The 23,352-nt window shown below is 34.6% G+C and overlaps 1 protein-coding gene across 1 annotated transcript; it reads left to right on the top strand.

Moving 5' to 3' along the window:
* Nucleotides 1-4,867: 4,867 nt before the first annotated feature.
* On the top strand, nt 4,868-8,599 carry LOC116022527 (protein indeterminate-domain 7-like). The gene is made up of 3 exons (XM_031263262.1): nt 4,868-5,436; nt 5,676-6,075; nt 7,361-8,599. The coding sequence occupies exons 1-3, from the start codon at nt 5,301-5,303 to the stop codon at nt 8,130-8,132; spliced, it is 1,308 nt and encodes a 435-aa protein (XP_031119122.1). The 5' UTR covers nt 4,868-5,300; the 3' UTR covers nt 8,133-8,599.
* Nucleotides 8,600-23,352: the final 14,753 nt, after the last annotated feature.

A 23,352-nucleotide genomic window follows, 5' to 3' on the forward strand; every position in this document is an offset into this window, starting at 1 on the left:
GGGGGGGGGGGGGGGGGGGGGGGAACGGGGCTCAGTGAGTTTTTAAGTTTTAACAAATTTGGTTGTTGCCCTACTTCAACCAAGTTGAAATTAAAAAAAAATACTTAGAGTGTTAAGTTTTAACACTACCTCTAGCGGTGCCCAACGAGTAGTGGATCCCTCATTGAGAAACACTTAGGGGTTTGCTTGGTTTGATCAATGGCACAAATGTACTCAAGTCCAAAATCATCATAATTCAAGTTAAAATTCTATGATTTACCTTGGCGTAAATTAGAAAGGGGGTTGAAAAAAAATGAAAAACTAAAAACAAGGGAGAAATGAGAGTGGGGTTGGGCTTTGTTTGAGTATTGGGTTCAGTCTACTCGAGTCTTGGCCTCTATAAGTATAATAATAGATAAATAAATAATAAGCCAAAAACAACATACACAAAAGATGGATGTAATGGTTGAGGACCATCATCGACCAACACGGGGCTAAGGTTTGTCCTTAGCCCCACATAGACAAGAAATGTCCTCTGCCAATATAGGGCTAAGGTCTGCGCTTAGCCACAAATGGCTAAGGACTATTCTTGGCCATGGGAGGCCATAGCCGTGGCTTGTCCTCGTCTACTAGTGTAGAGCCGATCGGAACCATCCTCATCTACTATGGTTGAGGACCATCCTCAGCATCGAAAACTATCATCAGCCATGCGAGGCCATGGCTAATGTTTGACTCCATTATGCTTGCAACTCAGGAGTAGGGGGCTAGTGACAAGGTAATTGCGTAATTGCATGGTATCGGATCTAACCCAGAACACTCTTGGTCTAACCCGAAGTAGTTAAAAAAATTAAGATAGGTAAACAGTATCGATCAGGATCTGAGTAAGAAGCATGTAGAACCGTTGCACTTAATGTAGAATCACTTCACTTATTAGAGAGAATGTTGTCGTTATTAGGAACATTGAATATGGAACCGTTTGTAATTATTAGACCATATTAATTACACATTAGCTAGTATAAATACTTAGCCCCTATAGCAAACAGGGGATACACTTAAATCTTGTACTAAAAATTATAACAATATATACAAGTTTACTCCTTGCTTACTGCTTACTATATTCATAACTACATCTTAATAACATTCTTACCGTGTGTGTGTGTGTGTGTGTGTGTGTGTGTGTGTGTGTGTGTGTGTGTGTGTGTGTGTATATATATATATATATATAAAAGCCAACAACCACCATGACGATGATCTTTATTCATATATGGGGTGTTTGTCAATTAGATCTTAATAGCTAGCAGATAACTGATAGTTGATAGTTGATTGGATTAATTGGTTTGATCAGTTGATATTATTAGTTGTTTGTAGAAAGGTGCAGTGTTTAGTAATTAGTTGTTTATTCTTAGCTTATTAAATGTAAAATGACATATAAGAACATTCATAATAATAATAATAATAATAATAATAATAATAATAAAATGACATATAAGAACATTCATAATAATAATAATAATATTATTATTATTATTGTTGTTGTTGTTGTTGTTGTTGGTACTGCTATAAAATAATAAAATAAAAATGAAACAAAATAATACTCATTCCTTTCCAATTTATGTGTCTAGTTCAGTTAGCGAGACTTGTCTTGAAGTAATTTTTAATTCTATTCCCATAATATTATGTTTAATATTACTATATAAAATTTATATATTTAGAAAATGCATTAAAAGTAATATTAATTTAAAAAATTTTAAAAAAAAATTAAAAATAGTAATGAAAATAAGTAAAAGGATCAAAAGAGTTTGACTAGTGAATAGGAAACATGACAGGTAAATATGACTGAGTGAATAACAACAACAACAATAATAATACCCAAAAATTGACATAGGGGAGCCACAACGTGATTTTCCTCTATGATGTGGGATAAAAAAGTTTGATCCCATGTCGATTTTATAAAGAAGTTGGGGTGTTGAACTCCTCTTATAAAGGAGCGCAATGCCCCAACCCTCTTCCTCATAATATTGCCCATCCAATGTTCTCACATTGGATGGGCAACAAAAGTGGACTCTAAGCAATTTTTTAATAAATAGTATTTTAAAAAAAATTCTTAAGAGATAATAATGCGGGTGTTGTACTGTGGTGGTGTGGTATTCTTCGACAAAGTTAATGAGGGGAATCCCGAGGTACGACCCTAGATGTGGCGATAGTGGGATGCCCATATTGTCAGCAAGGACTCTTTTTGTACCTGCACTAGTGTTAGGGGAGCAGAAGATTTGAGATTTTGAGAGATTAAGTTTAAAACCTGAATCTTTACTAAGCCTATTAAGGCATTCCATCATTCTCTTAGCCTGGAGCTCCGTAGCTTCACCAAAGAGCATTAGGTCGTCGGCAAAGAACGGATGGGAAATTCCCATCCCCCCTCTAGAAATACGGATTGGTTTCCAAGTCCCTTTGTTAACTTCACTCTGGATATCGTAGGCAAGCCTCTCCATGACTAAGTTAAAAAGGTAAGGAGCCAGAGGGTCTCCCTGGCGCAGCCCTCGGCCCGGCTTGAAAGGCGGTAAGCGACCCCCATTCCAAATGATAGAGATATCGCATTCTTTGAGGGAAAACAAAATCAGGTTGATTATTTTCCTTGGAAACCCGAAGCCCTGTAGAGTCTCTCTAAGAAAATCCCAATCAACACTATCGTAGGCTTCCGCCATAAGTCCCTTCTTCCCCTTTTTTTTTGTGCATATTATGTATATTTTATCCATAAAATATTTCTGACTAAAAATTAGGAAGACATTTTCTACCAAATTGAGCCTTTTTTCTATTGACCAAAATGAATATTTTCTTTTGACTTCATTTTTCTTGAGTACCCAAACACGGAAAAATTTAGAAATGACTTTCGGAAGTCATTTTCCAGGTTTCCAAACGGACCCTTAATCGAAGACATTTTTTGTATTTGTTATTTTCTAATGTTTATCTTCTCTCTCATCTATTTTCTATTTTCAATAGTATGATTACGACCATAGCCACCACCAAACCACCACAACCACAACTACCACCATACAACACCACTAGCAGCATTACCACATAATCACAACCATCACCACCACCACCACACCCACCATCACACTCACCACTCCTCCAACCACTACACCATCGCCACCACCACCATCACAAACAGAACCATATCACCACCAACACCACACCACCACTACCAAAACCAACACAACCACACCACCACCACCATGACCAATACAACTACCACCACCTCCACCAACACACCACCACCTCCACCAACACACCACCACTACCACGACCAACACAACCACACCACCAACACCATGACCGACACAACTACCACCACTACCACACTACCACCTCCACCAGCACACCACCACAAGCATCACCACCACGCACTACTACTACTATCCCACTCCACAACCACACTACCCCACCACCACCACTTATTATTATTATTATTATTATTATTATTATTATTATTATTATTATTTTATAACTAATAATACGTTCATTTTCAGAAAAATGAACTAAATAAAAAAAATAAAAAATTTGTAACTTTTAGCTAAACAAAAGAAAGTTAATTTTTTTTGTCATTTACCGAAACATTAAAAAATTAAACTATTTTCTAAAAAAATGAATTTTTTTTTCTGAAAATCATTTTTGAAAAACTATTTTCAACGTTTCCCAACCGACCCTAAGTTATTTACACATAATCTGAAATTTATGCTACCCAACACTATTGGCGCAGTCATATGAATATTCATAAAAGAAGCTAAGGCTGAGTTATTCTTTTCACGCTGCCATATATCACTGAGGTAAAACACTGATTAGTTAATTAAACTGCACAGCATACATGTCGAGTGTTAAAAGATACAGTAACCAAAACCAGAAAGTTTGCAATGCCAAAAAATAACAATTTTTTTTTTTAATACTACTGACTCTATTACATTGCAGTATCTGTTCATAACTACTTTCTCAACCTATTGAAGCACAAGAATCAGTACGATGCCACTGGACCATAAGATCCTTGGCCCAAAAAATAACAATATTGATTATTATAAATTTAAAAAATTGAACGGTAATATATATTTATTTATAATTTCTTTCATTATTTATAAAAGCGTCACCATTTCCTTTCTATTTGTAGAATCTAGTAATGTTATTCTTCAATAGTGTAGAACTTTTCTTTAAAATTATATTAAAATTCTATTAAACCAAAAATAAATTAATTAATTTGATTAATTAATTTGATCAATAAATAATGAATTTATTGTATAAAATGGGATACATAGGAAGTAAATATATTTAATGATGATACACATGCATGCATGAACATTTTTTTTTTTAATTTCACTTAGTATTCTAAAAATAAAAGTTAAACGACGTATATATTTCAGAAAATTTTAAATAATTATTGGGCTCAAATCGAGAAGGTCAATAAACAACTCTCATGAAGAGTCAAACTTGGAACGATTATCAAGTCAACTGACATGTACAATCAACTCGAATGTGGTTGTTGCAATTATGAGTAGTTTTAGAAAAACTTCTTTCTCACAAGCTTAACATATTCAATTCTCTTTCATGCAACTATACATGCAATTGTGGAGCAAGAAAGTTAAAATAGTAAATAAATTAGAGAAGCAATTATCTTTTTTTCTTAAAAGAGAAATAAACTAGCAAACACAATAATGGAAGATGGAATATATGTATATGTGTACGTATATTTATTTATTTAATTAATTTATTTATATGTATGTATATATATATGTTTAATCAAAAAGACAACAAAGCAAAAGACAAAATGAAACGTCAGAACAAACCTTGTTGCCCCTAGGTTATGGTTTTGATGGGGTGGATGACTAGAGAAAGGATACCTTTAGTTTCTCATCCACATCTCTATTACTCTCTCTCTCTCTCTCTTTCTCTGAAAGTTTTCTTTTCTTTATCTTTAAGAATTTGCTTGGTTTCATTTATTTTCTTATGTATGGCTTTTATTCAATCTTCTAGCTTTGTTGTTGTAGCAGCTCTTGTTTTGTTTTTTTTACCTTGAAATAGTCTTTCTGTTTTCCAAGCATGAAGAAGATGGGAAACTGTAAACTCATAGTCTTCAGCCTTAATTAATCTTCTTTTCAAATCTCTCTAGGGTTGTATGAATTATATGTAATACTATACATATAATTAAAGTTATATTGGTTTTCACTTCTCTTCACCAATGAAAAGGCTGATCTGATCTGAAATGAGTCTACTGAATGATGAGTGAATCTTGAATTTTGTTTCCCCAAAACCAAAAAAGTTGAAAATTTTAGTATAGAATGATTAAGGGCATGGTGGTTGATGAGAGCATGTCAAATTTAACCTCAGCATCTAATGAAGCAAGTATTTCTTCAACTAGTAACAATCCAGCCCAACCAGCTGCCAAGAAGAAGAGAAATTTACCAGGAAATCCAGGTAATATATATTATTTACTGCAACTTTGAATTCAATCATTTACCCCACCACCCTCCTTAGCTCCGGGTCATCGGGCTTGGGAGGAAGGTGAGATTCGAATTCAAGTCTGATATTTCTTTTCCTAAATACTGCCTACTGTACTGAACCAGTAGCACAGTGAACTAAGCCTGTGCGGGCAATATAATTCAAGTTTTGATATTAACTATTTGGTTGGATGTGTAAATGAAATGATGAATTAGACCCTGAGGCAGAGGTGGTGGCTTTGTCACCAAGAACACTATTGGCAACAAACAGGTTTGTGTGTGAGATCTGCAACAAAGGGTTCCAAAGGGACCAGAATCTTCAGCTGCACAGGAGAGGTCACAATCTGCCATGGAAGCTGAAGCAAAGGAACAAGCAAGAAGTGATAAAGAAGAAGGTGTATGTGTGCCCAGAGACCTCATGTGTCCACCATGACCCTTCAAGGGCCCTTGGGGACCTCACTGGCATCAAGAAGCACTACTCAAGAAAGCATGGTGAGAAGAAATGGAAGTGTGATAAGTGCTCCAAGAGATATGCTGTTCAATCTGATTGGAAAGCCCACTCCAAGATTTGTGGCACTAGAGAATATAGATGTGATTGTGGAACCCTTTTCTCTAGGTATGCTAATTTCATTCATTTCATAATCTCTATTTCTTTCAATTTGATGACTAGGGAAACCTCACAACCCTTTTGGGTGTAGGTAAATCACATCTAGTGACGCTAGTCGACCTAGGAAAGTAAACCAGCCTAGATTATTCTGACCATGTGGTTAGAAGTGTGGATCTTTTGCAATCTTAGCTGGGGTTATTACCCCGTAATAATCTCTATTCTATACTATATATATATATACACACACACACATCCCATTATCAAAGGATTTGGGTTCAAATTTCAAAGTCAACCTTCAAGCTATAACAGTCAAAACCATTTTTAATGTTAGTGAGGCAATTAAGCATAATTTTAGAGATTAAGGATTGAATTTAAGACTTTCTGACTATAATTATAAGCTTGGGTCGTTAAATTATATGTGTTTTTTTAGTATTAAGCATAATTTTATGGTTAAACATACTGATTGGACATCATTAGACCTTAATCCGAGGAGAGAGATGGGATTGTCCAGCTGGTTAATTAATATATAGTACTGTATAATTCACCATCAAGCTGAACTTATTTGTTTTGTTTTTTCTTTTTAGTTATATATTGTTGCCTTGCATTTGTATTTTGTGTTTGGAAGGGCATCTTCTATATATAGTGGTCATAACTGAGATACACCTTATAATACAGACTTAGACTTTTAACCATATAGGTGAATATATATATATATATGTCATTTTATTTATATATAAATTTAGTTACACAATTCAAATTAAATTTTTATGTAAGAAGTCTGGAGTTTAATCTCTATTGTAATGATTATATTTATACAAGTTTATCTGCCAGTGTCTGTGCTTATATGTGCTTGCACTTGCGCTTTATGTATATGTATATATATAGAGAGAGAGTACACCCATGTATATATACTTTACACAGGTATATTCTTTACTGCAAAAGCAAAATGCAAACAAAAGGGATGAAGAGGGAGAGAGAGAGAGAATAGAATGAGCTATGAGCTTTCTCTAGCTTGCAGCATGAAGCCTGCAACCTCTGAGTTGTTATTTGTTTTCTGATGATTCTGTTCTTTTTGTTGTTTTGCGTTTTTGTTTTATTCTTGTTATTTTTATTTTTAAATTTTTGTTACCACTGGGCGGAGGCCAATGAATGGCCAAGTTAGAAGCTGAATGGCCAAGTTCAGCACCTTGCATATGTAACGAAAGTTATGTCTTTCCTATTAATTATAATTTTTTTTTGCATAAGTGATAAGCGCTTAATCCTAACAGTTCTAACAGTTATTTCTGGTGTGCAGGAGGGACAGCTTCATTACTCACAGGGCCTTTTGTGATGCCTTAGCAGAAGAGAGTGTGAGAGCGATAAGTGCACCTACTAATAATCCTCTCCTTTCTTCCCATATTGCCCTCCAACAACCCTTCCCAGTACTGAAGCAAGAACCGCCGCCGCTCCCAAGCTTCCGCCCGCTCCGGGCGGCGGCGCAGCCTGAGCTACCACCGTGGCTAGCCTGCCCGCCGCAGGCGGCGGGGCCGTCATCCGCCGCGGCCGACCTCTCCGCGCAGCTCTTCGGCAATATCCACGAAAACCCTAACATGAGCGCCACGGCGTTGCTCCAAAAGGCCGCGCAAATGGGGGTGACAAGTAGCACGAACAATAATCTGGTTGGTGCCGCTAGCGGTAACGTTATCGGGCCCCACCAAGGGCCCGTTCACATGAGCGCACCTGCTGGCGGTTTCTTCAGTGAAGAGCTGGCTTTGGCTTCTTTCGGAGTACCAAACAAACCCCAAACCCATCACGCTAATCTCACCTCGGGTTGCATGGAAACCTCCCTCACCGCCCCTCCCCCTCATCGTAACATGATCATCAACTCCGCTAGCACCCGAGATTTCTTAACCCTCGGCGCATTTCCCCATCACCAAAGGGATACCTTTCTCAACATGGCTTCCCTTGATCACATGCCCCCACCTTCTTCTTCTTCCTCCTCCTATGACCACCATAACCTTAACCAAAACCAAAACCAAAACCTAAACCAAAACCACAACCAAAACCAACCTCCATGGCTAAACTAGCTTCTAGCTTGGTATGCTTTTTGATTGTTTCTCTAAAGATATGGGCATTATATTGGACCTTCTTATATTAGACTCTATTATTTTATTTATCTTACGGCTCTATCTAGCTATTTTAGCTGCATAAACCAGTAACTCTACGTAGATGTGGCCATGAAGAAGACAGGCAAAGTTCGTAAGGACAGCTCAGGTGGTAAGAGTGCTCTACCTACAACTGAGAGCTGGGCAAGGAGAAAACCTCGTTAAAAGGGAAGAAGACAGGCAAAGAGGAGAGTACAGTGCATGCAAATTGATTACCAGCGAGCCAATGGTTTTTTTTTTTTTTTCTTGCTCTTATTTATACTTTTTGGTTTATAATTAATTAAGTGCACTTGTTATGGGAGGGAGCTAAGCAACCTTCATATTCTTCCTAATTCTGCTGCATGCTGTCGTGTATTTAATACTTATCGTAAATTTTCTTCTTTTTCTCATCTCTTTGAATTTCTTCATACTTTGTTTTGCGTAGGACGATAGGAGTTAATCATATCTACAACTCTTACATATATATATGTGAACGTAAATTATAGCTTAAATTCTTATTCAATTTTCTTGTGTTAAACAAGTTGTACATATATAGTACTTAAAATATTGCAAATTACATTTTTTTAATTAAAAAAATCCCCATGTCATTATAACATTAATATTGTAAGAGTTCAATAAAAAGTGAAAATTTTAATTTGATTCTTATATTTTTGTTGTTCGACCGATATTGACACGTCATATTTCTTAATCAATTTTATAAATTAAATCTATCATATGGTAATTTTATTCATTTTGTAATTAATCTGCTAGCATTTTTTGCCCTACCTTTTCGTTAATTTAACACATTTGTATTTAGTATGATGCATAAATCATGTTTCTTAAGTTATAATGGAGTAGTTAATTTTTTTTTTTTAAAAAAAAAATTATATGCCCAAACCATTGGCTCCATACACAAAAATTTAGTTTTCGCTCATTTTTCTATCAAATTGCATTGATTTGGATGGATGTAATAGCCTAGACTCAAGAAGACAAGTATAGGAAGTAAAGTCCATGAAAGTAAGAGCAAAGTGGATGACTAGAGGTCAGTAAGACCGAGGCCAAATCTTGGGGTCAATTGGACCAAGGCATAACCTCGGGGTTTGTTGGACCAAGGTCTGAGCTTGGGGCTAAGGTCATACCCAAAAGATACAAAGGTTAACACTAGTCGTTACAAGCGCTCGCTTCACTCAAAGAAGCATTTAGAGATCATGTGGGGCGTTACCAAAAGAGCCATTAGGATCCTTTTTGCATAAACAACTCAGGGTGCGTTTGGTTTGCACATGGGAATCGGAATCGGAATGGGTATCAAATACTTGGTAAGAGTAATGGGTTTTGGTGAAAGTATGTAGTATGTTTGGTAGTTGTGTGGAATGGGAATGATTATTAATAGTTGGGGAATAAATGAGGAAGGAGAATGAAACCCTTATTTAATAAGGGTATGGGTTTTCTCATTAATGGGGTATTCCAAACCCATAGTATCATTCTCAAAACCTATCAACCAAACACTAACAATCACTTTCATACCCATTTCTTATGCCTAAACCCACCAACCAAACACACCCTCATTTGTTCTTTTGTTTAGACACCTTATGTCTCATTTTACCACTTCATATTTTAATACTCAAGCAATCAATAGCAAGAAAGTGTGATTCCATTGTCCTTTCGATCAATTTACTTGTCTTTGCATTCCAAATTGTTCATAATGTTCTAATTGGGATAGTTAATATGAACCATTGGATTAATTTTATCATCATCAGTGCTTTCATTGAGCGCTCAGCGTACAAGCTCAACCAAGAATGATCCTTATTACTAATCACATTCTATCCAGAAAGTATCAATCATAACGAAGATGTCAAGATCAAACTCTTGCAACACTAGTGTTTCACCAAATGGAAATAACCTTAACGGAAGCGTGAGACAAACCTTACCATTGAAGTCAAGGAGGGACTTAGAGAGAGAGAAGACCTTGATTGCCCCATTGCCAACCTCGACCCCATTCATATGATAGCCAAGTGTGCTGTCACGATTGACCCAAAATATCCAAGCTAAGAATTAAACCAAAATGGTCACGATTTAATAAGTTTTGGTAGTGCTCAACAACTTGGTTATGGGAATTCAAATCTTAATCTTGATAGGTCATGCAAACCTAACACTAGTCAAAGGAAGTCTAGATGGGATAACATAGACACAATCGACATTGACCCCATTTATTAGGGGGGGGGGGGGGGGCATGTACGGTGCTGCGAGTTTGTCCACACCTTGTAGTGCTAAGAGGTAGATTTTTAGAATGAGTCCAAAGTGACCTCACCTCGTAGGAGGCATGGTCGATGTAACATTGATGAGGAAAGGTCGACTAAGGCAAGAAGCCGACCACCCATCCTGAACCAAGTTCACTTTAGCTTGATAGGGGGTCCGATTCCATATGTTGACCTTAATTCCCTAAGGACATTAAAAGATATATCCTCTTTCAACACCCGGGTGTTAAAATAATGACCTCACTTCAACTTGTGGTTGGGATTGTATACTCTTTAGCAAGAAGCTCACTTTGATTTTTCTTGTGCACATGCTTGCTAAGCTCACATTGAAGGGTTTGTCTCATCACGAGTGGCCATGCTCTATCAATTGACTCATTTCACTTTGGATTGCTAAGCTCATGATATTCGAGGACCTTAATTGGGTCTTCTTAGCTCTTCTTAGCTACGAGGTAGACCTAAACTCGGGTTATGGAGAAAACCTCATATAGGTTATGAGGATGATGACCTCCTCTCAGACACAAGAAGGACTTTACCTTGTATCGACTATAAGATGACCTCGGCTTGAGTATAAGGGGAGCTTCACATTTGACACAAGGACCCATCTCTTCTCAAGTGCTCAAGCTCACATAGAGGTGCTCATCTCGCTACGAATAGTCGAGCTCATGTATAGTTGATATTACATTGGTTAACTCAAGTTAGTAGGGTGATTGAGCTCATGCCAAATGACTCATTTCATCTTTGGTAGTCAAGATCATGACTTGCCACTCATCTCAAGAAATCAGGCTCATAACTTACTAATAGAAACCAAGATGGTGACTTATTCGGCTCACATTGAGGGGCTTATCTTCTCTTGGGTGGTCAGGCCCATGATGAAAGAATTAATCACTCTGAATGGTCAATTTCATGCTTATTTGAGATCACATTGAAAAACTTGTCTTATCCCAAGTGGCTAAGCTCATGATTTTTTGAATTTCATGGGAGTATCGTCTAGCTGCATGTGGGAAAACTCATGATTTCTTTCAAAGTTATTTCCTAAAAAGAATCTCTATTGCCCAAATTATTTTTGCTACTTTATATGAAGAATAGGGGGTTTGACCCCAAGCACCGACTTTAACCTCAATAATTCTCCTAAGTCTTGTTGCGAGGCTTGAGTTTGCCTAGCTAATGTGAAATGAATAAAGAATTAATTATTTGCCAAGGTCGGGGTGTTGACCCCAACCTCAATTCTCCCTATTGGCATTACTAGGTCCAACCTCACTTAACATCGAGCAAAGAATTAAATCTTGGCTGAGGGAATTGACCTTGACCTCAAATTTCCCTAGCTAGTGGCACTACAAGGCTTAACCTCACTACAATTATCCATAGTAGTGTTACGAGGCCCGGCCTTGCTTAACACAGAGCAAAATAATCAATATATGGTCATGGTTGAGGATGCAGAACCCAACTGTGGTTTTCCGAAGAGGTGTTACGAGGTTTGACCTCACATAATACTGAGTGAAGGAATTAATTATTAGGCGTGGCTGAGTGCTCTTACCTTAACCTTGGTTTTCCTTAAAAGCATTATGAGCCCTAACCTCACCTAATGTTACCAAAGGAAATGATTCTTAGTCGGGTCCAAGCGCATAGACCTTGACCTCAATTCTCCCTAGTGACATTAATTAAGAGTTCCAACCTTGCCTAACACCAAGCAAAATAATTAATTCATGGCAAAACTGAGGGAATTGATGTGGACCTCAACTTTCCCTAGTGGTGTTACAATGCCCGATTTCACTTAATGTCAAATAGAAGAGCTAGTACCTAGCCAAGGTTAAATGCCTTAGCCAAGATAAAGCTAAACTTTTCCTAAGGGCATTATGCGATCTGACCTCACCTAATGCCAAAAGGAAGAACTTGTTCTCGACTGAGGTTAATGCGTTAGCCAAAAAAAAGTTATGTTTTCCCTAAGGGAATTACAAGGTCAAACATTGCCTAACGTCGAATGAAAGAACTTGTTCTTAGTCAAGGTTAATGCCTTAGACAAGAGAAAAGCTAAGTTTTCCCAAGAGGCGTTACGAGGCCCGACTTTACCTAAAACCAAATGGAAGGTATTCCCTAAGGGAATTATGAGGTCCAACTTTGCCTAATGCCAAACAAAAAAAAGCTCGTTCTTGGGCGAGATCATGCTTTAGACAAGAAAATAAAAAAAAAAAGTTTTCCCTAGGGGCATTACGAGGTTCGACCTTGACTATTGCCAAACAGAAGAATTTTTTTTTCTAAGGTTAAAACCTTAACCAAAAGTGACAAAGTATTTCTCTAAGGGTGATATGAGCTCTAACCTCACCCATCATCGGAATAGTTCTTTTTGCCAAGGCCAACACCATAACCAAAAGTGACTAAGTGTTTTCTATAGGTGCAATACAAGTTCCAACATCAGCTATCACCAAACTAAAAAGTTTATTTGGTTAAGCTCACTACCTTAGCCAAAAGTGAATAAGTATTTTCCCTAGGGTCGGTATGTCGTATGTGGTAGAACTTTGCCTATCGCTGAATGGGAGAGCCTTTTGGTAAGTATAAATCAAACATGGAATCAACAATGTTGTTCTGAGTCCACTAGAGAAGGCAAGAAAGGCTGAGTTTCTTGCTAAGACCATGTAGGGCTGTAGGGTTACGACTAAGCTCGAAGATCATAGAGGAAATTACTAAGGCCGAGCTTGATGTTGACTCGAAAGCCATGTGTAGTCAAGTTCATAATGAAGGCCATGCGCGTTTGATGAAATCACTTTTTTATGAGTCCATGTTATGGCTGAGCTTGAGAGCCAAAAGTTGAACGCTTTACCGGAGATGTTTTGTAAATCTCACATGTGACAAATGTGGGGCTTGAGAGGTCAAACTTGAAGATGGAGGTCACGCGCTTGGTTGAGGTTGAAGTAGGTGTTGGAAAAATGGCATAAATGTCATTTTAAGTGGCCATTTTGTGGTATAAATATATGTAAGGTCAAAGTGGATTCGGTTTTTTCGTAGTTAGACGAAGAGATCGATATATTATACGCTCAAAATAGATAATGGGTGAATGAGAAATTGATTCTCAAAGTAGACCCATTTGAGATGGAATTTGTGTGGAAAAAGATTTCAGTAAGCCTTTTGTCCCACATTGGTTGGAAAAGAAGATTTGACCCACAATATATACAAGGGTCTTTTATGACTTGTTAACTTGTATAGCATAGATGCTCTCTCGCACGCGCAAGGGGGTGGGTGCAAATCAAATCCCAAACTGAGCCTGAAAAGGCTTGACTCGTTTACGCCGGCACCTGCGGGCACAAATGTCTCGTGCGGCTGGGTTACGCCCGCGAGACACGGACGTTGGCACCTGCGGTCCGGCTGGGTTACGCCCGTGAGACACGGACGATGTTCGATGGACTTGTGGCAGAAACATGTTCGATGGACTTGTGGCAGAAACATGATCTCTTGCGGCTGCGAGACACGGACGCTGGCACTTGCGGTCCGGTTGGGTTACGATGTTCGATGGACTTGTGGTAGAAACATTATCTCTCACGGCTGAGAACTGATCACCCCCAGTTTACATTACCAAAATTGAATGCCATGTCAGTAGTATTTTTACAAACTGAAAAACTCCCTTCCTTCTAGCCACCTGTGTTCATCTCACGTTCTCGTTCGTCGGGTTCCAAGTTTGTGTGCTCAAACGCAGGCATCGTATTACGTTTTATCCTGGAAAACCTAGGCCGCAACGCTCCAGCACCCCGGGAGGCGGTAAATAAGGTTTTAAGGAGAGTGGCAACACGACTCGTGCTTACATCTACCCCAAAGATCATCTTGTTCGTCCCCAAGCAGTTTCTAGATTTATTTAACCTTGTGTGGTTTTATTTTCATGGATTTATTTATTTATTGTCGGATTTTCTGTTTTCTCCATTTTCTTGAGTTTTTCGAGAATTATTTGTAACAATAGGAGGATAAAAAATGGGGGTGCCTAGCCTAAGCTTAGAGATGAACATCAAGTGCTTTGTTAAGGTCAAGCTCACTACCTGATGAATTTGGTTGTGTGCCTCGCTAGGATCCGATGTAGCCCAAGGTAAGCCAAGAGATTATCAAAGATTGTGCCCTATTGAGTTCATAGTACATGCTAAGGTCGCCACAATGAAAATTTTGTATCCAATGGTATCTATGTTTGCCTAAGCTCATCTCCAATGCATACTTTGAAGAAACACAGAGGTTGGCCCTAACTAAACATGCATGGGTTGGCCATACAATTCTAACAAAGTCCAATGATGCAAAGACATACTTTTGTGCAACATTGTGGTTGGTCCTCACCAAAGATATGGTTGGCCCTCACCAAGGATGGGTTCACCCATGTGTTTTTGAGACAAGATCTATTCGGCAAACTCAATGACGTTGAATTAGGTCACTTAGAGAACAAAGATTATGTAAGGGAATCAAAAAGGGGAAATCATGAAGAATATATACAAGTCAAATAGGATCTAACCCTCATAGCAATCACGTGAAAAACCAGCTCCCTAACAAATCCTTGTAGCTTAGGTAGTGGGTAGCTACTAACCGGTTTATCCAATAGACTAGATAGTAGGGTTGGTTACCATTTGGCAATGTTGATCATCTATGATTTTCTAGAGATTAGATGTGGATCGGAATAACTAGCAACGAATTCTTGGGTTAATGAAACTCATACTCAACTACTCCCGTTTCACTGTTAAATTCTTGTAGGTCATAGAGTGAGGGACTAATAATAAATATATTGGACCCGGTCCAAGGAGACAATCCAAGGAAGTGAAATCCAAGAGAGTAAGCCAAAAGTGGATGAGCAAAGGGTCAGCTAGACAAACGCCTAACCTCGAGATTGGTTGGACAAAGTCCCAACTTCAGAGTTGGCTTGACCAAGGTTTAACATCATCTGTTCATCTTAGATCATACTCGAAGGATACAGAGGTCAAAGATTTCCATTACAAGCGTCCGCTTCGCTTAGAGGAGCGTTCGAATCGCGTGGTGCATTACTAGAAGAGCCATTAGGTTCGTTCTTGTATAAATAACCAATTTCTTGTCTTGTTTAGACACTTTTTGTCTCATTCACTACTACAAAATGAGAATACTACATCATCCGATTTACGTCAGTTTTCGACAAACTGACGTAAAATATGAATAAAATAATTATTAAAAAAATATATTTAACGCCTAGTTGTTTCTAGAACACGACGTTAAATATAATTTTATTATTTTATTAAAAAAAAACCTATGATGTGGGTTCCAATAGGAATCGAAGTCATAGGTTTAATGATTTATATATATATATATATATATAATACGTCGAGACGTATTATTATTATTATTTAAAATATACCCTACGACGTCGATTTCTACGAGTTTGATTTGTCATGATCTATACGAAGTTTAGTGGTTTGATTCTATTGGAGGCAAACCCCGTCCAAATATCAAGAAAGTAGCTAACAAGTACATGATTTTGATATATTCGACATTACTTTACATTATATTAATTTAATTATATTAATTTAGTACAGTTACTTATATAGATTTTGTTGGGTATATTATGCAAGATATATCAAATCATCGCAATGATTCAATAGAAACAATCTAAATCGGTTAAAGGAACTAATATTGGATTAGTTGTGACGTAAGTATTTTTCAATCGTAAATTTTACATATTATAATTTATTATTTTATTTTTAATTACTTTTTTAAAATAAGTTGTAGTGCCCTCAACAACAAGTGTTGAGTGTGGATATTATGTGATGCGATATATGTTCGAGATTATCGAAGTTGGAGCACAACTTGATATGTAGTAGTTATGAGTAATTTTAATATACAATTTCAAATTAATATATTCTATTATTTCAGCTCTTTGGTGGCCGTGATAGACCTAGCTACTACAGTCAAAATCAAATTGACTACATATGAGTTTTATGGTGTAATTATCTAAAGTTTGGTAATGATTGTAATATTACATTTAGATGATGATGTTTTAGTACTACTGTTTGAAATTGTTTAGTAACATTTGAATGAATTATTGTTGACAATTATATGTAATATTCCAATTTTTTTTAAAGCTATACAATAGACGTCGATTCTTTCCAAGAACTTACATTTTAATATTTTTTTTTAAAACAATAAACGTCGATTCTTGGAACCAATTGTATTATTATTATTATTATTATTATTATTATTATTATTTTAAATTAGAGACTTCGAGTTTATGGAAAACCAACGTTTATACTACGGTATAGACGTCGATTCTTCCCTAAAACAAACGCGTAATCCATTTGTTTATTTTGAAAAAATAATATATGTAGATTATACGTCGGCTTGTGTATAATCGACATAAATATGATGGTATAGGCGTCGATTGGTGAACCGACATCTATAATAAAATATATTACGTCGTTGTCTTTTATATCACTTTAATAATAGACGTAAATCAATAAAAATAATCAACATGAAATTTTAGTAGTATGTAACACTGAAACAATCAATAACAAAAAAATATGATTTCATTTTTTTTTTTTGAGAACAAAAAAAAAATGATTTCATTGTCCTTTTAATCATTTTACTTCTCTTTGCATTCCAATTGTTTTTAATCTTCTATGTATTGGATAATTTTTCCTGTTCCAAGTTAATTTTCTCCGTAAGATATTTTTTACGGAGTATCTCTTTTATTCTTTTTAGTAAACTAAATCGAATTTTAGTGTAATATTAATTAACAATCATTATTATATGGATCATAAATAAAAAATATTTTTTAATATACTAAAAGTATATTATTTATGTACGCAAAGTACATTTTTGAGTACTGAAAGTACATTATTTTATATACTATCAAATAAAATACTTTTAGTATATTTGAACATGTACCATATATTCATGGTCCACACAGCTATGTGGACCATGGTTCACAGAATAATTTGCCATTAATTCAGTAACCTCACTCTAGTTTCGTAACTTCTTCGATCAATTGACAATAATATATTCACATCTTCAAAATAGTACTATAAATTGTGTTTAAAGATTTTATACAAGATCCCACGCTTTGAACATGAAATTTGATTACATAATCTATAATATCACAAAAGATCATAAACCAAATGTTTATTATTTTAATAAGTTGAATGGTGAAACTCGTCTTGCGACCCTAATCAACAAAGGATCACAAGAAGGAGGTAAACTAGTTTAAATTGTCCATGACTGACATGCATGTTCAAATCAAAAAGGTCAATAGACAACTCCTACATGAAGTTGAATTTGGAACATTATGGTTATGTTCTAATTAGCTAACTGTCCAACCAACTTGACTGATATTGCCTCAAGGATAATTACTATATCGTAACATGCATGAAGCAAGTAATAAAATATATCGAATTTATTACACAATTATAGAAACCATAATTTTTTAAAAATATATCAATATGGTGTTATTTAATTGAAAGATTTTAACAAGCAAGATATTTTTAATAATTTATTTTTCATTCATTGATTTTTTTTACAAAAATAAATAGAAAATAATTTATTTAAATGATGGTGATCAGTGTCATTATATGAACCTGCATTATTGTTTGAATGGATATGAATTTTTTTATGAATATATAATTTAAGCATTTGCTCCATCTCAACTAAAAATCTAAGTTGATAGTTGGATTGCACATTTCTGTTATATATTATATGCCTAAGCTGATAGTTGAATTGCACATTTATGTTATATATTATATGTTTAATATGTTATCTCACGTGTGCGGACCGATTACTCTTTGATAGGTACCAAACAACACGTGGGCTATAGTCTCTTTTTTTATCGACTCATGACTTTTGGCAAGGGGTTGACTCTGATACCAAATTGAAGTATGTGCTCTATCTCAACTAAAAGTCTAAACTGATAATTGGATATTTAGATTACATATTTATGTTATATATTATATGCTCAATACATAATAATATTATTTTTATGAACCAGAATCCATGAAGCAACATGATATTGGTTCATGATACAATTTGCTGTGTATATGTGAGAACAAGACTTGATTTAAAGTAAATAGCGATTTTTGTGGTTGTATTTATACAAAATAGTATTTGAGGTAAACATTATTGACTTTCTAAATTGATTTACACGGCACTTCTTTCGGAGTGGTGTTTTTTTTTTTTTTTTTTTTTTTTTTTTACTACTGACCCTATTACATTGTAGTATCTGTTCATCTATACTTTCTCAACATATTGAAGCACAAAGAATCAATATCGCCTCCACTGAGGCTCGATCTTATGACCTCCCATATGGCTCTTTCAGAGAGTTAATTGGCTATTTACTCGTTTAAACCTATAATAGAACACACAAGCTATACTCGTTTTTGTTTTTTTTTTGTTTTTTTTTTGTCAAGGGAAAAATTCGTAGCTACGTACTATTTGAAATTAAAGTGTGTAATAAGTAAACAAACAATGCTTCTGTGTAATAGCAAACAAAACAAACAAAAGAGGTAAACTACACTTGAAAAATTTAGTCTGTGCGACGGACTCAAAAGAAAGAATGTTAATAAGAATCAAACGGCTGACCTTTAAGTACGAAAAACATGATTTAATTTTTTCACTCGGCTACTCTTTCTGGGTTTTAACACTTTTTCTTGCCATTAAATGTTTTTTTTGGTGCGTGCCATTTAATGTTGTTGTGTGTACTTCTTTCCCCGCCGTTCATACCCACGAGTTTTGTTTTACTCAAGAGTCTATCCAAGTATACCACTATCATCTTCTAAATAGAGTCAATATGTCATTTTCTGTTTCTCACCCAATTGCAGGATCAAAACTATCAATGAGTTAATGCTAAATCCAACGCAATACCAAACTATTGTGGCCATGCATTTGTGGCTGCATTCCAATATTTCACTATCATCACAACCTCAGCTCTAACATTTCACTCACACAATTAACGTTGTGTGTGTGTGTGTCTTGCCGGCCCCTCCAACATCTTGTACTAGTCAAGTGCGTATTTTAATTTGTGATATCTTCACGCCATGTTATTATAGTTTATAGCTAATACCTTATTTAGAAAGAAAGGCAAAAACTTTTGTGACACAGGTCGAGTCTAAATGAAAATGTAGTAGTTATACTAAAAAATATAATATTAGACATGAATAAAGTGTTTGTTACTGGGAAAGTGTAATATTTTGAAGAAAAATGTAATACTTTTATATTTTGATTTAAGTATTACATTTTCCCTCAAAATTAAAGTATTATAGTTTCCCTTATAAATAACAAACACTTTGTTCCTCATTAGTATTACAATTTTTCAGAATAAGTATTACATTCCTATCTTGACTCGATTCATCTTATAGACAATTTTGTGAGATGGTCTCAAAGAGGGTCACTCATTTACAAATTGGATTTGGCGTATTTTAATTTTTAGACCTAATTAATCTTATCCCTCCAATTTTGAAAAAAACAAAAACATGTTGTGTCCCCTCTAATATATGCATAAGTGGAATATGTATGCACGCGGGGCATAGTCGTTCAATGGTTAAAATATTGATTGTATGTGCTGTGTAGTGTCTAATGAGTATCCCAGTCCAAATCCACAATAGGAGAGAAATAAACTTGAAAAAAAAAAAAAAAAAAAACACAAAGCACTAATAAAGCCCTAGTCATTGAGATACTTATCGTTATTTATTACTTTCTCTCACAGAATCCAAGAGCATGGTGTAAAAAATCTTTAGGTTTTGGGTTCAATCTTATAGGTGGAATATGTAGTCACTAGTCTTGTTGAAAATTACTTTGGACACAACATTTATATATAGCGAAAACTACATGTCGAATTTGTTATCCTAACGTACACTTTCACTCCTTCACACTTGTTAGCGCTATTTACTTAAATTACTCAATCGTGGTCCATACAACTGTGTGGATTATACTATCAAATAGAGTAAATTTAATATACAAATAATGTACTTTTAATATATTAAAAATGTACATTATATTAAAGGAAAATACATTCTTTGATCATTGAAAGTATATATTATTTTATATAATGTACATTCAATACACGAATAATGTATCGTAATTTTAGTATATTAAAAATAAACTTTTTGTTATTGTGCAACACAATAATTTGCCTACTATTTGTTAGTGCTAATAAATTGCGGTTGGAGTAACTGGAATAATTTAATACTCCAATGTAAAATATTTCAACTCTCGGAACATTACAATTGGGATACGTCTTTATTCTTAAGTAATTAACCCAACTTTTTCTTTTAAAAAAAATCAGAAATGAAAATTTAAAATTAAAGATTATATTGTACAGTGGGTCCAAAATGTATGATATGTAATCACATTGAGTTGACGCTACGGAGATCCAAAATAACGACATGAAAGCTTAGCAAACACTTGCGTTCCTTCAAGATTATGCAATTGTACAGTCCCTTATAAATGTTATCATATTAGCTCTGTCCCATCTACGAAGCACAATTTATCAATGCTTGCTTGAGGAATTTTTACATTTTATCATTTTATATTAATTAATTTAATAATAACGAATGGAATTTATATTTTATCTAGACTAATTGTTAGACTTATTAATTTGGTTAATTTGGAGTGTATGTTCATATAAATTTCCTCTTTCATACGGAGAAAGATGTAATTGAGAGAAATTTTTAATTTCACTCTCATATTGTGACAAATCACGGTCCACCCACAATCCAAAATCACGTTCCTAAATTTTATGAGTTAGAATAACGTACATTATGTATTAGAATAATGAAACTTCTGGAGTAAGATTATGTACATTGTATAGTATAATAATGTACATTATGAGTAATAATAATGAAACTTCTGGGGTAAGATAATGCACATTATGTGTTATAATAATGTGCATTATGAGTTATAAAAACAAATACTCTGTATTATAGTGGGTTGTGTTAAAAAACAAATTTGCGCGAAGCGACGTAGTTTTTGAACCATGATCCACACAACTATGTGGATCACAATCCACACAACAACTATTGCCAAATTGTAGTCTTTCTTCGACTAGGGTTATAAGGCAAAGTTTATCCAGTGCACACCATCGGACAATAACTGCGAGTTTTCCTTGTCACTAAACAAAAAATAGAAATAATGGGATCACTTTGTTAAATGTTACTTTCAATTTTCTTTTTACAACTTGATTAATATGACTAGATTGTATGTTACTTTCGATTTTCTTTTTACAACTTGATTAATATGACTAGATTGTTTATAATTGCTGTCTTTATATTTAGAAAAAGACATTAAATGTAAATATAATGTAGAATATATATATATATATAAAATTTGAACATTAATTAATTGCGTATAAGGAACAAGTAACTTCAGTAAATTTGACCATTGTTGAACAAGATGGCAATTATGACGGCCATGGCTATTATTTGTAAGGCTAGGACAAAATGAAAATCACACGAGAAAGATATTTATTCAGTGGCCCCAAAAGACTAAGCTATGGAAGCTATGGTGACTACCAGACAAATAACGTGACTGGCAATTTGTCTGTCTGTTTATTCATGTTTTTCTTTTACTTTCTTTCAATGTTTGTGCCATTTTTATCAATACATAACTTTAAAATATAAATAAACAAATAAATAATACCAAATTGAGACAGTGAATAATATCTTGGCCACTCAATAGCAACTGGCAAGAATGTTCTCTGATTAGAGACGTTAATTGCACCAGAATTATATATATATATATATATATATATATAAAATAAGAGCCAAAAAAGTTAGGCCTGTAATGGATAGAAAAAATGACCGTCAAATTATTAAATCAAATGGATAGTTCAGATTGTTTAGATTTATATTTTTCCTTGAAATTTCTTAATTTATTCTTAATTATATGATTATCCGTTAAATTTTCCGTTAACTATTCTCTTCACCGTTAATATTCCTATAACTTTTAAGGTACCCATTAATTTACATATAAAAAAGGTCTTAGATTCGAACCTCATCCCAATCAAAGTTGGAATATTGTTGAGCATATACTACGAATATGTTAGAGTATATTATTAAAAATAAAGTAAATACCACTTTATTACTCTTATTAAATTACTAGTTTTTTCACGCGCATTGCGCGAATGAGATAATGCCCAATGTTTATTATTAAATAAGTATTTCAAAGTATATCAATGCAAGATTATATAGGAGATGTTGAATTTTTTTATTTAAATTGATAATTCAAAGTTTATTTTGAAGTTCATATTTTTTAATTAGTATGAATGAGTGTAGTACTTGATTTTGTGTGTGCATGTGTGTTGTGTGTGTGTGTGTGTGTGTGTGTGTGTGTGTTTTGTAATTTTATTTTGTTGATTTGATACTAATCTTGAAGTACCCACTGCTGCCTTTTCATCACAATGCATGCAGTTAAATAGTTTGTCACTTTGTGCATAAACATTTTTAAATAGTGGCTACATCCTATATACCAATTATTTTTGTTATCAAGATCGATGCTGATTTTGTCTTTAATCTAAACAGGTTGATTGTAGAAAATGAAATTAATTGTAAATTTATATTAGTTCTAATATATTTAAAGAATGCACATTAAGTATTTTACATAAAAGATTAATGAATGTTAAAATAGTAGCTATTTTTCAAATTTATTCTTTTTCTGAATTTGAAAGATTGATTCCAACAATGTTATAGTCTCAGCATCTTTTCAATGCATCAAGTGGATCACAATGTTCTATTGCCCTACATTGACATTTGTAATAATGAGTTTTAAATCTATTTATTGGGTTATTTGAATGTCTTCTTTGTCAACAAATCATCCTTAAGTATTATATTTGAAGTATTAATATAATACTTGGTAAATAAATATATAACATTACTTTTTAGTATAACTTTGATATTTAATTACAAGATAGTGTAAAAAAATGAACCATGTAGTGAATATAA

This window comes from Ipomoea triloba, chromosome 6 (assembly GCF_003576645.1).
Source record: "Ipomoea triloba cultivar NCNSP0323 chromosome 6, ASM357664v1".
Taxonomy (NCBI): Eukaryota; Viridiplantae; Streptophyta; class Magnoliopsida; order Solanales; family Convolvulaceae; genus Ipomoea; species Ipomoea triloba.

What these genes read in the sequence shown, in the direction of transcription:
- LOC116022527 (XM_031263262.1), top strand. Translation starts at nt 5,301, where the DNA reads ATGATTAAGGGCATGGTGGTTGATGAGAGCATGTCAAATTTAACCTCA. An exon ending in AAATTTACCAGGAAATCCAG is followed by an intron (nt 5,437 to 5,675) that starts GTAATATATATT and finishes ATGATGAATTAG; the next exon opens with ACCCTGAGGCAGAGGTGGTG. An exon ending in TGTGGAACCCTTTTCTCTAG is followed by an intron (nt 6,076 to 7,360) that starts GTATGCTAATTT and finishes TCTGGTGTGCAG; the next exon opens with GAGGGACAGCTTCATTACTC.